The 16,972-nt window shown below is 38.1% G+C and overlaps 1 protein-coding gene across 2 annotated transcripts in view; it reads right to left on the bottom strand.

Moving 5' to 3' along the window:
- Positions 1-16,972, bottom strand: part of fam184ab (family with sequence similarity 184 member Ab) — a 172,382-nt gene that overhangs the window by 117,268 nt on the left and 38,142 nt on the right. For both annotated transcript variants that reach the window (XM_055187037.2, XM_055187038.2), the window contains 2 exons: positions 2,401-2,832; positions 1,404-1,826 (listed from right to left, as the gene is read on the bottom strand). In XM_055187037.2, the coding sequence (XP_055043012.2) occupies positions 1,404-1,826; positions 2,401-2,832 (855 nt within the window). Of the gene's footprint in view, positions 1-1,403; positions 1,827-2,400; positions 2,833-16,972 lie in introns of those variants that run through there.

Genomic DNA, 16,972 nt, shown 5'->3' with positions numbered 1-16,972 from the left:
GATGCAGAAATAAACTAGCTAATAGACCAACTGTATACAAGTGTTTAATATCGGTATCGGCATCGGCCAGAAGTTGTCTGTTTAAATCGGTATCGGCCCAAAAAAATCCTATCGGTGCATCCCTAATATCCATCCATCCATCTATCTATCTGCACTGTTTATCTACAGTGTTGGCATCTATCTGTCTGTCTATCTATCTATCTATCTATCTATCTGTCTGTCTGTCTGTCTGCCTATCCATCTATCTATCCATCTATCTATCTATCTGCAGTGTTTATCTACATTGTTGGCAATTATCTATCTATCTTATCTATCTATCTATCTATCTATCTATCTATCTATCTATCTATCTATCTATCTATCTATCTATCTATCTATCTATCTATCTATCTATCTATCTATCTATCTATCTATCTATCTATCTATCTATCTATCTATCTATCTGCATTGTTTATCTACATTGTTGGCATCTATCTATCTCAGTGATAGATCCATCCATTCATCCATCCATCCATCCATCATCCATCCATCCATCCATCCACATTGTTCATCTACATTGTTGGCATCTATCTATCCATCTATCCATCTATCCATCTATCTATCTATCTATCTATCTATCTATCTATCTATCTATCTATCTATCTATCTATCTATCTATCTATCTATCTGCATTGTTTATCTACATTGTTGGCATCTATCTATTTGTCTGTCTGTCTGTCTGTCTGTCTGGTCTGTCCGTCCGCCCATCCATTGAATTACTCCATAAATTCTTCAACTATCAAAATATTTACCAGAATTTACTGATCTCCCCTCCATAAAATCTCCACGTGATGTGACACGGGCACTATGGCCATCTCTCATCTGAACAATTTAACATTTAATTAGCAGGAAATCAGATCGGTATGAGTTAGTCTGAAAATGTCAGAGTGGCTCAAGATCGATACCTTTAAAGACCTGCTCTGAGTGTGTGTAAGAGCCCAGCATATTTCCATTAAACAGGCGTTATTAGTGTCTCATATAAGTGAGAAGTTAAGCAAGACACTATTCATTTACTCATCATTTTGTCCTTTAAACTACCATATTATAAATCTTGTATCCTGTGATTACACTCATAAATAACACAAAGTGGCATCCTACATTTAGATGTCAGGGTGGCATTGTTTTTCTTTCAAAGATATTATAAAACAACATAGAGCTCAGGATGTGTGCCACAATAGGTGAAGTTTCTTTCTACGTGCTTTTTGATCCTCAAACATCTGAAACATCTTGTGGGTTCAGGACGAAACCAAAACATTTGACTTTCAGCACGACTTTTTGATGTCAACACAAAACGCATTAGAAGCAAAACAATGAACCATTAAATGCTAGCAAATTTTATTGGCTCTACATGAATGGGCATCTACCTTAATGTTATTCTCTGCGGCAATGAGCGAGGCCTGCAGTTTATGCGATTTCTCTCTGCTCTCCCTGGCCTCGTCCTGCACACGCTTCAGTTCGCTGCGCAGCTTTCCCAGCGTCTTCTGCAGCGCCGCTTCCTGCGCCTGAAACTCTTTCCTCAGATCCCCCTCCGTCTTCTTCCAGGCCAACAGGTTCTCGGCGGTCATCTGCTGCGTGCGCTTCATGGCCTCCAATTCGCGCTCGTAGAAAGCCTGGGCTTTATTGAGCTTGGCTTCGTATTCCTCCACCAGACGCTTCTTGTCCTGTTTCAGTTCCTCGACCCTCTCGCTCAATGAGTCCACCTCGGCTTTATGAAGCTGTCCAAGCTTCTCCTGGTCTTTGCTGTAGTTGGCATTCTGGCTTTGGTGTGAACGAAGAAGTTCCTGGATCTGCAAAAGCCAAATGATTTATTTTTTTGTACAACACATTATATTACAAATATTGTTTGACAAAAGCAGTTTAATATTCTGCACTCCCTACTGAAAGGTTTAAGATGGTGGGGAGAGCGGGGTAAGTTATTCTTTCATTTGGTATGATATTTATACCATTGTGATGTTTGGTGCTCAGTAAATGTTAGACAGTGTGAAAAGGGTGACAACTTACCCCGCTCTCCCCTACTCCCAGCCTGGCAAAGCTGGTCAGCTTCTTCCAGCCTGACCAGCTTAAAAAGTGACCAAAGCACATCTAGACCAGCTTGCTAAACCAGCTAAAACCAGGTTGGAAGACCAGGTTTTTGTTATTTTTCAGTAGGGCGTTTAGAATAAAGGTCAAAAAATGGTCCCTAGCTGTCACTGAGAGGTACATACTGGTACCACAGGTACATATTAGTATCTCAAAGGTACATACTGGTACCAAATGTATACATAGAGCGGGGAACATTTAAGTATACAAGTTGAGTCATAATAAATAAACTTAAATGACACATGGAATAAGTATTGAAGTGTGATTTAACAAATCACAAACCTCCTGTCGATGGCCAGAACGCAGTCCCTCCAGAGCCTGTCGTTTCTCCTGCTCGAACTGCGCTTGTAGCTGTCCGAAAGAGCGCAGTTTCTCCTCGAAAGAGCGTCGCATTTCCTCCACCTCGCGTGACATGGTGACCACGCGCTGCGTGTGCTGCGCCTCCGTACAGAGTTGCATGTCCTCCACCCGCTGGCGGTACGTCTCAAACTCTGTCAACGCTTGTCTCTTCATCCGCTCGTGAAGTTCCATAGACTCCTCCAGGGACTGAATGCGTCGTTTCAGGTCCATCTCGTCGCTTATCTTGCTCTTGTACTGCATGATCTTCTCCCGCGTTTCCGACAGGATCTGTTGCACCTCCTCCTCGTGGGCTTCCTTCAAAGTTTGGATAGCCGCTTCATGCTCGTCGTTCTTGGTGTTAAGGGCATAGATCACCTGAAGAACAGGAAAGATGGAGAAATTAGAGATGTACTTGCAGATGGTACATGAAAATTGCAAGATGATGCTGTCAAAATGTGCAAAATGTAGATCCATCAATTTAGAATCGACAGAATTTATGTTTGCTCAGTGAGCATGACTTCCATCATTAAGAGGTTGAAAAACTTTGTGTGAGATAAGCATTATGTCAAAAGTTAGGTAAACACTGTTCTGCTGATGCAGAGCATTTGTGCTTAATGCATTATATATGTAAAGCCACACAAGGGACGGACAAACGTAAGCTTGCTTTGATGTTCGGCTTTTAAAATCCATACGGTTTCCATCCAGTGTGTGCTTTTTCATACTGTAGTATTCTGGGAAATTATTTTCACAAAAAATTATTTATTTTTATTACACTTTATTTTTTATTACATGGTTACTGCATGGTTCTTTATTTTTATTACATGGTTGTGGAACTGGTTTTGCCTTCGGACCTAAATTTTACATTGGACAACCCAATACCAATTCTGTCATACAAATAGTAAAATCCTTTTTAAAATCAACTAAAAATGTATTAATTTATTAACTACTGAATTGTATTAATATTACTTCAACAACATGGCAAGTGTTCCCGTGTAAAGTTTACAGAAAAATATGATATTAACCATCCAGCCAAATAAATAAAATAAGTTATAAAAATCTTGGAAAAACTCAAATGCTATGGGCGTGCCCGCTGTCGGTGCTGAAACCACGCCCACTCGCAGGAAAGCTGCCATCTCTCTTAACTTTCAAATACCGGTACAACCTGAACGGATGCTCACAATTGTGTTAGGGGCGGGGCCATGCTTGGTCACTCCAGTGCATCATTGAGCCACCGTTTTAGCCCCGCCTAAATAATCCTGAACACAGAAATATGGAAAAACTGTTTAACGGTGTATCTCCAGTACTACATAGTTCACAGTCTTTGTCTGTAATGTGTTTCAGCAAGACATTTTTTACATTTAGAAACAATTCTCTGAAATGACTTCACACAGACTTTAACTGGTTAAACACGCTGTTGACAACATCAAAGGCATGGGTTCAATTCCCAGTAAACACACGGACTGATAAAATGGATATCTGCCTGCACTATGCATTAAAGTGCACATATTTCATTACTAAAATACATTATTTTGTGTATTTAGTATAATATAACGTGTTTGCGTGGTTCAAAAACACATTTTCTACATACCGTACATTTTTGTAGCTCCAGATATACTGCTTTCCTCAAACGCACTTTTCAAACTATTTGAAAAGTGCTGTGTCCCTGATTGGCCAGCTAATCTGTACGTTGTGTCAATAAAACAAGCAAACATATCTTTTTTTAGCAAATAGCTGAAATAATTGCATTTGTGAAGGAATTTTGTTAGAGATCAGATTCAGAACGATTATCAAAATATACACGGAGTTTAAAATTAGTAAATAACGTTTTTGCATTCAGGTTTTTTTTTTCATAAATTGGCTAGTGGATAATCACGGTATTGCAATTTAAGATAAAAATTAATCAGGAATGTAAATGTTTTCTCGAGAAACAGTTAACCTGTCCACGTTGATTTAGTTTTTTTTATCCTATTTATGCATTATTAAAGCTAGTTGAATTGAACTGTTTTTGACATCAGCATAAATCCTGAAGTATTTAAGCCTTGCTGCCTCTCCGAAAGATTAATTATTAAAATAATGATTTTGTTTATTATTGCATGAATGTTTGCAAATCCACTTGTTTTTAAGAAGCTTATCACAAGCATTCAAATATGGGCACAAAAACTAAAGAATGTTCTCAGACACGCTTCAATTTTTAATTCCCTCTGTTTCTATGGAGAGAACTTGAAAGTCTCCAGAAATGGGTTTGAGAAAAAAAAGTCCTAAAACTTCTTATTATAAGCTTTCATAAAACTTTAAATTACAAGCTTTATTACTGCATGAAAGAACAAACATAATAAAATCTAAAACCCCAGAAAGGACTATTTTATTTTGAACCACAAACCACAACATCATCTCTCGATTTTTCTCGGCTGCGGGCCAAAACTATCCTCCCGATTTATTATTGGGAAACAAAGTGACCTTCGACTCCAATTCCCATGCTTTGTGTGTCTTCCACTTCATTTCCATAATTGTCTAGACATCTGATTAGGTGAGAGCAATTCGGCCACCTGAGAACGGCACAATAGAGTTATCTCTCCATTACTGTGAGAAACCGAGACTCGGCTATAAGATGCATGTGTTACTCTCATTCACGAATGATCATTACTCTTCAGTTCTCTTTCTTTTCGCACAATTCCAACACATTGTCAGGCAGAAAAATAAGATAAGGGCGACTGTAAAGACAAAAAAAAGTAGCTTAGTTGCTAGACTAATGTATATGTCGATTCGCAGAGTCAAAGCTGAGGGATGGGCGAGGGTCTGTATCTGTTGTGTCATCACCCTTAGGGCACAAAAGTGATGAAAATTTGTTTAAACAGCACTTCTGCTCAAGTCTCCAACTTATCGATACAAAAACATTTACATTTACGCATTGGCAGATACTTTTATCCAAAGCGAGCTGCACTGCTTTACAAGGTATACAGTATGTGTGTTTCCTGGTTTCAAATCCATTGCCTTTCACAAGACAGATGTCGTCTGCTATTTCACTCTCTTGCTAACTTAGATTTATGCATGCAGGTGCTTCTATCCATAGCGCATTCAAGGTATACAAATTTATCATACAGGTACTACATGAAAACCAAACCCATGACCTTTGCATTGTTAATGCAACTGCGCTACAGGAACTCTCAACTATAGCTTAGTTCAAAAAGACGAATTCACAGTTTTAGTTTTTGCATGCATCATGCATCTCATAAATTTATTTTCATGGTGGAACGTGCAAAGAAATCCACCTGTTGAGTATCTACAGTGGCAGAAAAAAAACACCTTCCTGCGAGGCAGCTCGTAAAATAGAAGTGGCAGAGATGCTGTGTGCGAGTAAATTAAAATTCAGGAGGCAGTCGGAGTGCCAGCCTTCAGTTTATATCTTAAAGCATCCAGGAAGTTTAAAATTCATCCCGATGTGCACTGACTGATGCTGAGAGAAACAGTTCTTGAATGGTCTCGCTTTTCCTAGCAAAGGGAGTCGGTTTTGACTAAAACAGTTTTGGCTATCACTTTACCAGAGTGATCCAGTACAGTAATAAAAGTGACACATGCTGTAAATAAATAGCATAGTCAACACCTCTGTGTCCAATCCGGCTACTTGTCAATGTGGTAAGGCATCACAACTACTGTATGCTCCTGTGACCGTAGGACTGTTCCAAAAAATGAACTGATAAGTTGTGTATATGATACCTTGTTTGGAACAAAATCAGTAAATGCATTTTGGTTACCACAATCACAGAATGCATTGCTTGTGAATTTAGGGAGGTGGAATTAAAGGGGACGTTTTTGTAAAATAAATCTTTGGTGTCCCCAGAGTATGTATGTGAAGTTTAAGCTCAAAATACCATATAGAAAATTTATTATATCATGTTAAAATTACCACTTTGTATGTGTGAGCAAAAATGTGCTGTTTTTGGGTGTGTCCTTTAAAATGCAAATAAGCTGATGATGCAAACACTGATCACCATGATGGTTTGTTGAAATTGAAACTCAATTGTGCTGTCAATTATTTTCTCTCTCTCTCTGGACTAAATGGCAGTGCCGTGGTTGGATTGTGCAGTTTAAGGGGCGGTATTATTATAATAAGATCCCCTTCTGACATCACAAGGGGAGCCAAATTTCAATTACCTATTTTTAAAATGCTTGCAGAGAATGGTTTACCAAAACTAAGTTACAGGGTTGATCTTTGTCACATTTTGTAGGTTGATAGAAGCACTTGGGACCCAATTATAGCACTTAAACATGGAAAAAGTCAGATTTTCATCATATGTCCCCTTTAACTGTTCCCCCAGCCATTAAGTTATCTCGTCAACTACTGGGGCATACACACCAAATGCAATTAACGATTTGCGCGAGTAGATGCAAAGTCAATGCAAAGATGCGATCAGACGTGTCATCGCGCGAGGCGATGCAAATTATGCGAATTGGGCGGCGTGATTGTGGCAAAAACACACGCTATTCGCCTCAAACGCGCCTTCGCGCAAGTTGAAAATATTCAATTCAAGCGAAAAATTTGCATGACAAAGTTAAATCCCGCAAGTAATCTAGAGCGAGCAACACGATGCTACGTGTTTGGTGTGTACGTAGCATATGAGAAAACGTTTCCCTGCCAACAACGCAGAAAACTTTCCTGACCTGTTTTTACAGTAATCTATAATTCTGCTATTATCCACTAGGTGGCGCTCTTACCCAAGTTATAAAAACTAATTTAAAAACTCTGTGTAGTTTTTGATCATCATTCTGAATCTGATCTTTAACAAAAGTTATTTACAAAAATGCTATTATTTCAGATTTTTGCTTAAAATTTGGTATTTTTGAAGAAACCTACCCATATTTGAAATGTGATAAAAAAGAAAAAAGAAAGATAATTTTTTTTCTGTTATTTTTGTTTATTTTAAAGTTTTTGGTGTTTCTTTTACTATATTGTATGTCGTATTAAAGCAACACTATGTAGTTTTTTTACCTTTAAATAATCTCTCTAAAATTATTTCAGTGATAGAACAACTATTAACTGGACAAATTGTACTGTTGGTGCAACCTGAGCAGCCTCCTAGCTGCTACAAGCACACTCTGAAAGTGGCGGTGGAGGGTAGGAAACACAGCCCCGCCCCTCCCCCTGCCTGCAGAAGAGTGTCTGATACCAGGCACTGTTGCGCTTTTCAACCACATGGGGGAGATGTAAGTCATTTTTACATGGAAACTACATAGTGTTGCTTTAATGCTCTGCCAACTGAGCTACAAAAAACACTTTGAAGGCACTGTAAAATGCTTTAAATAAAAGCATCTGCCAAATGCATAAATGTACCAAGACCTATTTCTGTTGGGATGCTTAGACCGTGGATGGCAAGGTAAGTCTCTAGGGTTCGTAACAGCGCTGCCAACATAAACACATTGGCTCAATATTTAATCCTGAATATGTCCATATGATAGCCGATGAGATTTCTGCCCACTTGGAACTGGAATTGGAGACAATTCACTCCCACAGCACTGGGATGTCTTAATCACATCATACAGTTTAAAAGTCATTACATGTTCTACCATCAGTCAATAAGACCAAAAGCGTGATAATGATAATTACAGCCATTTGTAGTTTTGCAGAGAAAACCATATTGTTCGGCGCATAAAAATTGCCTGTGAATTGGTCCAGATCACCTCAGAGAGACGAGGGGGGTTATTGTTTAGCGTCAATCAGTCTGTTTCACAAGCTGTGCCACTGTTGGAGATTAAAAATGGTGAAATGCAAAGCTCTGCTCACCGTTATTAGTCTCAGACGTCAGACCCACCGACCCAGGGTTTCCCGCAGAAAATTTGTTAGTTGGTAGGGTTGGAAGGGTGGCCGGGGGCGTGGCAATCAAAGGGGGAAATATTTTTATTAAAAACACTCAAATAAAATTCTTAAAGATGTGTGTGAATATGACAGAAAATGAACACATACTACATTATTAATGAATTAAATGTTTTTAACAGATACCTTAGCTGCGTGATAAAGTGAAACTAAAGGGTAAATCAACACAAACTGAAGCAGATGTTGTTGAACGTCTGGCGAACAATGACAGATCCCTGGGAAGCGCGTACGCTCGCGGTGTGCAGCTTTCGCGCTATTCACCGAGATGCACTTGACGGCCTTTTGTGCAGCGTTTTTTTTTTTTTACGACCTAGTTAAGGCGGTAGGGTTTCCCAGCTTAGGCGTGCCGCCTGAACTGCAAAGTGCTGGGGAAACCCTGCGACGATTTGTTGAACATTCTTATAGTAGCACTTATCTGGAAACACTTCAGCAGATTCGAAGTTGTCCTCTGATTGGTTGAATTACACAGGACTTTAACGATCTGCCCGGATCGAAAAAGAAAGCTATTGCGTTTACATTTGTGACATTATATGCTTCATCAAGATCAAATAATCGCTGGCAAAGTTGATCGATCAATTAGGTCACCTGGATCAGATTCGGCTCGTATTGATAAGGTAGTAAAGACGATATTAACTCCTGTCAGTATTGCATTGTAAGCTAATCTTCAAAACATGGTAAGGAGCGTCACATTTCCATCTGACATCAGAGGTATTCAGGCCAATCACAACGTACAGATTAGCTGGCCAATCGGAGAACACAGCGCTTTTCAGATCAATGAGCTTTGTACAAATTTAGAGCGTTTAAGGAAGGCTGAGATTTATGGAGCAACAATAATGAACGATATGTGGAAATAAAATAAATGGTTTTTTTTAACCATTAACTACGTGAACACATTGTATTATACCAAATACACAAAATAATGTTGATTTTAGCAATGTAATGGGTGCTCTTTAAGTATGCAAGATATTTTAACATGCATTTTTTATTGTTGTTATAAACTTTAGAGATGTTTGTGAATGATGGTTGCACACCGGTCTGCTATTGTGGTGAAATCTTCAAGCCCCTAAACATGACTAGCCACAAAGTGTAACGTGATTGGTTGCTTTACATTAAAAATGGCCATGGTTTCCAGACCTTCAGTATCGACCTTGGTTTCTAGCCTAAGCTTGCTATATCCAATATTGATCATATAAAATAATCCCTATTTACTTAAAGGAATATTCCATTTTCTTGGTAGAAATGTCCATGTGTTTTGCTCACCACCATGTCATCCAAGGTGTTGGTGTCTTTCTTTGTTCAGTCGAGAAGAAATTATGTTTTTTGAGGAAAACATTGCAGGATTTTTCTCATTTTAATGGACTTTAATAGACACCAACAATCAATACTCAACTCAACACTCAACAGTTTTTTTCAACTGAGTTTCAAAGGACTATAAACAATCCCAAACGAGGCATAAGGGTCTTATCTAGCGAAACGATTGTCATTTTTTACAATAAAAATAACAAATATGCTCTTTTAAGCAGCAACTTTTCGTCTAGGTCCGGTCCAGCGCGACCTAACGTAAATGCGTAGTGACGTAGGGAGGTCACGTGTTACATATATAAAACGCACATTTGCGGACCATTTTAAACAATAAACTGACACAAAGACATTAATTAGTATCATTCGACATACAACAACGTCAGAACGGTCCTCTTTTAACACACTTGTAAACACTGGGGCGGAGTTTCGCGTTCGTCCTCTGTGACCTCTTGACGTCATGACGTATTGCGTGGGGTCAGCTGGCGCATCACGACCGGATCTAGATGAGAAGTTGTGCTTTTAAAGTGTATATTTGTTATTTTTATTGTCAAAAATGACAATCGTTTTGCTAGATAAGACCCTTATGCCTCGTTTGGGATCGTTTATAGTCCTTTGAAACTCCGTTGAAAAAAAACTGTTAAGTGTTGAGTTAAGTATTAAATGTTGGGCTCTATTAAAGTCCATTAAAATGAGAAAAATCCTGCAATGTTTTTCTCAAAAAACATAATTTCTTCTCGACTGAACAAAGAAAGACATCAACATTTTGGATGACATGGTGGTGAGTAAATCATCTGGATTTTTCTTTTAAGAAAATGGACTAATCCTTTAACTTCTTTACCAAATCGCTATAGATACTGTTCTCTCTGGCACACAGGTACATAGATATCAGTTCATAATTTGCATACTTATGAATACGCACCGTGTTAGGAATTAAGTTCTAATGAAGATGAGAGATCGAGCTAATTAGTGTAATTGTATGCATGGTATCTACTAAACTACACAGAACACCTTTAATCAGAGGTAATTAAAGAGTTGAAAAAGAAGCACCTGGCAGGAAAACTTGGAGAAGTAAAACTCGGTTCCGATGACTTCCCTCTATTCTGTGTAGATATTAATCATGACTAAAAGGTTTTCTAGCTCTAATTTCCTGGCGGCAGTGTGTGCTTAATATGGTTCGTTCGTAGAAAGAAAGGTACAAAAGCTAAAAATGTCCTAAAATGTACCTGTGAAGTATCAATATTTACCTTTGAGGTATTTATATGATCTCTTTAGGTACAAATGTGTATACTTTTTAAAAGGGTACCACCCCAGTGACAGCTTTTGTACCTTTATTTCTGACAGTGTTATGTGTGAATTTACTAGTCTTGCATTAAATATTTTGATTTTGTTTCTCTGTACACTCTTAAAAATTGAAGTGCACCTATTTCATTGCTAAAAACAACATTATTTGTGTATTTGGTATAATACAATGTGTTTGTGTGGTTTATGGTTAAAAACACATTATTTTCCACATACCATACATTTTTGTAGCTCCAGATATCCCTGTCTTCCTGAAACGCACTGATTTTGTACAAAACTCGTTGATCTGAAAAGCGCAGTGTCCCTGATTGGCCAGCTAATCTGTACACTGTGATTGGCCTGAATACCTCTGATGTCAGCCGGAAGTGTGACGCTCCTTACCATGTTTAAAAGATTCACGCACAATGCAATGCTAACAGGAGTTTACTTACAGACTGTAAGTCAAAGCGGGAGGAATTATGTTAATGTCGGTCTTGTTCACATCATCCGGCCCAGGAAGCAAACTGTTGCCTACAATCCGTGTAATTGTAGTATTCCAAGAAAAGAGATTTACGTTGAATAACTTGCGTCATTGTTTACTTAAGGATTTGTGCGTTTTGCATATTAATTCAATGTTCATGTTTTATATTTTGGTTGCATTTGTAAGTAAAAATATCGATAAAAGAATCGAATCGTAATTGCATCGAAGTGTTTGATGTATCAGCAAAAATTGCATCGCTGGCGATGTCACCCAACAGCACATTTTGATGAATGCCCTACCTGGAAAGTGTCTGTTATTTTTTTCTGTTTTATACAGAAAAATAAACATCAGATTATAGGCTTAAACAAAAAAACAAACACCAAAGCTGGAATCCAGCCAAAGTGTCTGTAATGCTTCGCAAGGCAAATCCTGTGAATGAATGCAAGTGAGAGAAATCTGTCCTGTCACGTCACACTGTAATGACAGAAAGAGAAACAGATGAAAGATGTGGTGCCATCTTCAGTTTAAATAGGAGACAGGAGGTTTGAATGAGACTACTGTAGTGTAGTGATGCTCTCCTCATTATTTTAATTACTATTATTTATCAAGGCTTTATACTAGTTATTTTAAAAGGGCACCTATGGTCCAATTCACGTTTTTACATTTCCTTTGGTGTATAAGTGTGTGTACAGGTTACGATATGCAAAAGGTACAAACCCGAAAGTAAATGATAAAATAAGCTTTCCATTGATATATGGTTTATTAGGACAATATTTGGTTGAGATAAAACTATTTGAAAAAAAAATTAAGAAAGGCAACCTCCACTTTTTTTTATGCTCATTTTCCAGCTCCTCTAGAGTTAAACATTTGATTTTCACCGCTTTGGAGGAATCCATTCAGCTGATCTCCGGGTCTGGTGGTACCACTTTTAGCATAGCTTAGCATAATCCATTAGACCAGGAGTCTCCAACCTTTTTATAAGCAAGGGCTACCTCAATGTATAAAACAATCTATTTACTTTTTACTTGTTTATTTTATTTTATTTTATTTGACTTGTTTATATGTTTTAGTATTGTTTAAAATGTTAACATACGTAAACCAAGCCAAGCTAATATAAAAAATATGTAATGAATAAATATTACAGTTGAGACTTTTAATAGAATGTGCTTTGGCGGGCACCTCACAGACTCTGTGCGGGCTACCTGGTGCCCGCGGGCACCACGTTGGTGACCCCTGCATTAGACCATTAGCATCACGCTAAAAAATAAACAAAAAATTTCGAATTTTATGTATTTAAAACTTGACTCTTCTGTAGTCACATCGTGCACTAAGACCGACAGAAAATCAAAAGTTGCAATTTTCTAGGCAGATATGGCTAGGAACTATACTCTCATTCTGGCGTAATAATCAAGGACTTTGCGGTTGTAACATGACGGCAGTAGGCGCAATGATATTACACAATGCCCGAAAGTAGTCCCCTTGGTAACTTTCAATAGCAGGGGAATATTTTCGGGCAACTCTTTAATCTTTTGTGGTCCAGGGTCATATAAATACTGAAAATATATACTATAGAGATTCATAAACCTAATCAGAGTCAAACTAAGAAAAAAAAAAAATCAATACTCAAAAAATAGCCACATCTATATTGTGATATTCAAGTATCCATCCCAGTAATACTTAACACATTAATACAGTTTTGGAGCAGTTCTGTCATACTGGCACAGCAGGTACTTGTAAGTGAAACGTGTATTTGAATAACTAATATTAATACCATTCCTAAAAAATCAGGCCTGAAAAGGACACAACAAAATCCATAAGGCTTGATAGCACAAGAGCAATCATTTCTGGAGGTTGCAAGAAAATAAAAATGTGACAATTGAAAGTCGCAGGTGGTCAAAATGTCATAAAGCAGTGCAGGGTTCTTTTTTTCTGGACTTGAAAATAGGGCCAATTCATTTCTGTGCAATAAAAATTAAATCCGGCACAAGAACATACAGGTCATAAAACAGGGTCTCACGCTACACATCCTTTGGGTGCATGAGAATAACCATGTTTTAAATTCCACGTGCTACTCTTTGCCCCAGGTCCAGGTCAGACCTGTTTATGTATTCACATTGAAATCATATCTTCCTCTACAGAAAATAAAGTATAGTTAGAGATTAAAATGAAATATGTTAGTCTAGTAGTATATGCTATTTGTGACCACAGAGGATTTCTGAAGATCTTAGGTTGTGCCAATACCGAAGTGTTTATTTTATCTTATACTTCCAAATGAACATCTCAGCCTTTCACGGCTGCTATCTACAGTAATAAAGTCAACAGCCAAATAAAACTTGCGTATCTCTAGGGTCCACTAAACTTTTATAGTCTACTTAGAGTTTTTGCCAATGTCAGGACAGATAAATCTAATAAAGTGCGACAAACTCTTTTCAAAATTGCCTACTGTCTTTTGCTTTTATGGTGTAGACACTCATGTGGTCGAATGCATTCAAGCAGCCAAAAAGACCGCCTATTGATCTAATGTCATGTACCAAGCACATTGTTTTTACATCGGACCTGATTTCTAGCACGAACCCACAGTGTTCAGCGCGATTTTAAGGCTTTCATTTGATAAAACTAAGGTGGCTGGTCTCCGCCTCTTTCATTTTTGTTTTCATCAAGTTGCACATTTTCAAACGGTTTGGTTTCTTACAAACATTATTAATGTGGCTATAATTCTGGATGCTTTAACGTGTATCATGAATTGTTTTTGTATAAGTATGCAGTGTCATAGGTACCGCTTTGACGTTCATAACAAACCAAACCGTTTGAAAATCGGTAGAAAATTAAGCAAGTTATGGTCATTTAAAACTTATTCTACGAGTGAGCCTGTGGTAAGATGGCCGCCAAATGCGGACGTTCCACTCAATTGGCCAGCAGCGCGGGCGAGACATCTAGCCTTTATACATATCTATGTCAAAAACGATCTTCAGAAACCTATGGGTGACCTCACGGACACTACATCAATCTTTTTTTACAGTCTTTCCGTAATAAAACTGAAGGGGCTGCTCTCCGCCTCTTTCATTTTGTCTCATTTTGCGAGCATGTGAAAGTTGCGCAATCTTATTTCATCAATTGCTTTAAAATATCAGAGAAAATGTATATCTTACATATACATTTACAAAACTCTGTGCAGCATGTTTACTAACAACATAAGCAGCAGACTTTGACCTAATATTAGTTCGCATCATTTTAAACCCGCCATTTCCCCGTTCGTGTTTAAACAACAGCAAAGGGAGTCACCCACAAATCACCCCCTCGGAAAATCAGGACGAAAGTGGACAAAAGAGACAAACTAAAATAATAGGTGTTAACGTGAATGTCTCTCTCTTGTCCACTTGTGATCTGAACGACCAAAACGAATCTTAATACAAGGTATAAACCGCTCTATAACGCGAACATTGTCAATAATCTCCCGTTCACATAACACCTGCCTTCTCTGCTCATTTTGTTTTTATTCATCCTGGGTGTGAAAAAGTCATTCTGTGGTTTGGAAATAACAAATGGATTTTGCTATTCTTGAAGAAAATAGGCAGGTCACACCTTCAGTCAAGCTGTTATCTGCAAAGTCTTTCTGTAAAAGAGCCAATTTGGTTCATGATACTCCTGAGGACAAAAGAAGCAGAGATGGTGTTTAGACAGGCTAACAGCGCCTGCTCAATGTCCTGGAAATTTTGCAACACCAGGCAGCTTTAGATGTGAGCTGATGCAGGCACTGAAGCTGTGGGTATTGGCCAGGTTTTCCAGCATTGTTATAAAAAAAAATTTCAGCAAGACAAAAACTATTGGACGCTACATTTGTCTTACAATAAACCCTTTCTGGTGTCCAAGGTGAAGATATGTCCTATACGGAAATGAGCCACGGTTCTCGTTACTCAAAACGTCTTTGAAAATCTTTCACATTTCTTCAGCAGGAACCATACTGGGTGGACAGGGATAACGTAATCGCTTACACCAAACACCAAACCTCCAGAGAAGAAAGATTACAGCAGTAATTAGTTTTGTTCTTAAATCTGCTAAATGCACCACCTGGTTTATAAAGTTGAGATAAAAAAGCTGTGCTGTAAGAGGATAATGTGCTTCTGAAAGCTAGAGCCAAATGAGGCATTAAAAATGTTCAGGCAAAGCTCTGACAGTTAAACAAGTGAGGTCAGGACTTTGATGGGCACTTATAAAGGAAAAAACTGAGGCAATGAGAACATTTTGGAGACATTTTAAAGCTTCAGAGCACAATCTCCATCTCAAAGAGACCTTTAAAGAACAGTGTAGTCAACTGTCACCTTTGCGGCTCAAAGAACAGGCAACATTTTTTGCAGTGAACTTGGCACTCTGATATACAGTATAAAAAAAAGAAAATGGAAAGCTGCAATGAAACAGAAGTAGCGATTGTCATCTTTTCTGTATCGTGACATATATCTGAGTGAAACGACTTCTGAAAGGGGAGAAAATTTACTGCAGGACTTGATTTTGTCCATCGAGAACCGCTAACCGTTAATTGCTAATCGTTGCAATTCTTTACCAGGCAGAAACACGTTTCCGATAGCCCCGCCCTTGCACCATTCCTCGTGACAGGAAATGAAGAGAAGTCACTTCGAGGAGAGGAGGAGTTTAACATTTAGATTAAAGATTACATGAATTTTAAAAGTGAACAGACAAGTCCTTTATTAAAAACACTACAATATTTCATAAAAAAAAGTTTTTAATTTCAATTTGATGGCAACTTTAAAAGGCATATTTCACCTCAAAATTTTATTATTTTGTTGTTACATGCTGTATGCATTTATCATTCTTCTGTAAAGAAATATGTTTTTTTTTATATCCTGAACACAGTTTTACAATAATTGTAATCAAGCTCTACAAAAGTACAATAAATGTGGCTCATATGACCCCATATGACCCCATATACTGCGTTCAGACCAGCCGCGGTAGAGGCATGAAGCGCGGGTGATTTCAATGGTAAGTCAATGTGAAGACGCGTTGACGCGCTTCTGGAGGTCTCGCGACGCGAATAAGGCGTTTAGTGTGGAGCGGTAGATGCGATTCCGCCTGATTTGCGCGTCTAGTTCGACTTAAAAAATTTGAGCTTAGGCGGAAAAACGCGAAGCGTTAACCAATCAGGAACCCACGGTTAGTCAATGCTTTTATGATTCTTTCATGTTGCTTTTTGTTATTTTGGAGAAAGCAGGGATAGAAGAAAGTAGGTATGCACTGAAATTTCATCCACCAGAAAATTTCGCCCAAAAATTCCATTATCAATTGTTAGCAAAAAGAAAATATTCACGCTGTATCTTGCCATGTGCCACTGTTTTCATCAAAATGACTCTGTATCTTAATTAAAGGTGACATAGAATGATTGAACGGAGTATTTATCCTTGTTCTGTGATGTGACATGTAGACAAAACATTTTTTGTTTAGGTCTGTAATGCCTTAGAAGCTTCCTAAAAACCTCTCTCAGAAAGCTCTATTAGGGTGGGGGATTTTAAACAAGTGGTTTTGCACCTATTTGGCTCCCCCTACTGGCTTAACTTGCAATCTCATTACTGATT

Source organism: Misgurnus anguillicaudatus, chromosome 18, assembly GCF_027580225.2.
Source record: "Misgurnus anguillicaudatus chromosome 18, ASM2758022v2, whole genome shotgun sequence".
NCBI classification, from domain to species: domain Eukaryota; kingdom Metazoa; phylum Chordata; class Actinopteri; order Cypriniformes; family Cobitidae; genus Misgurnus; species Misgurnus anguillicaudatus.
The sequence above is the reverse complement of the archived record's forward strand: the minus strand, read 5'-3'. Positions and strand labels throughout refer to the sequence as shown.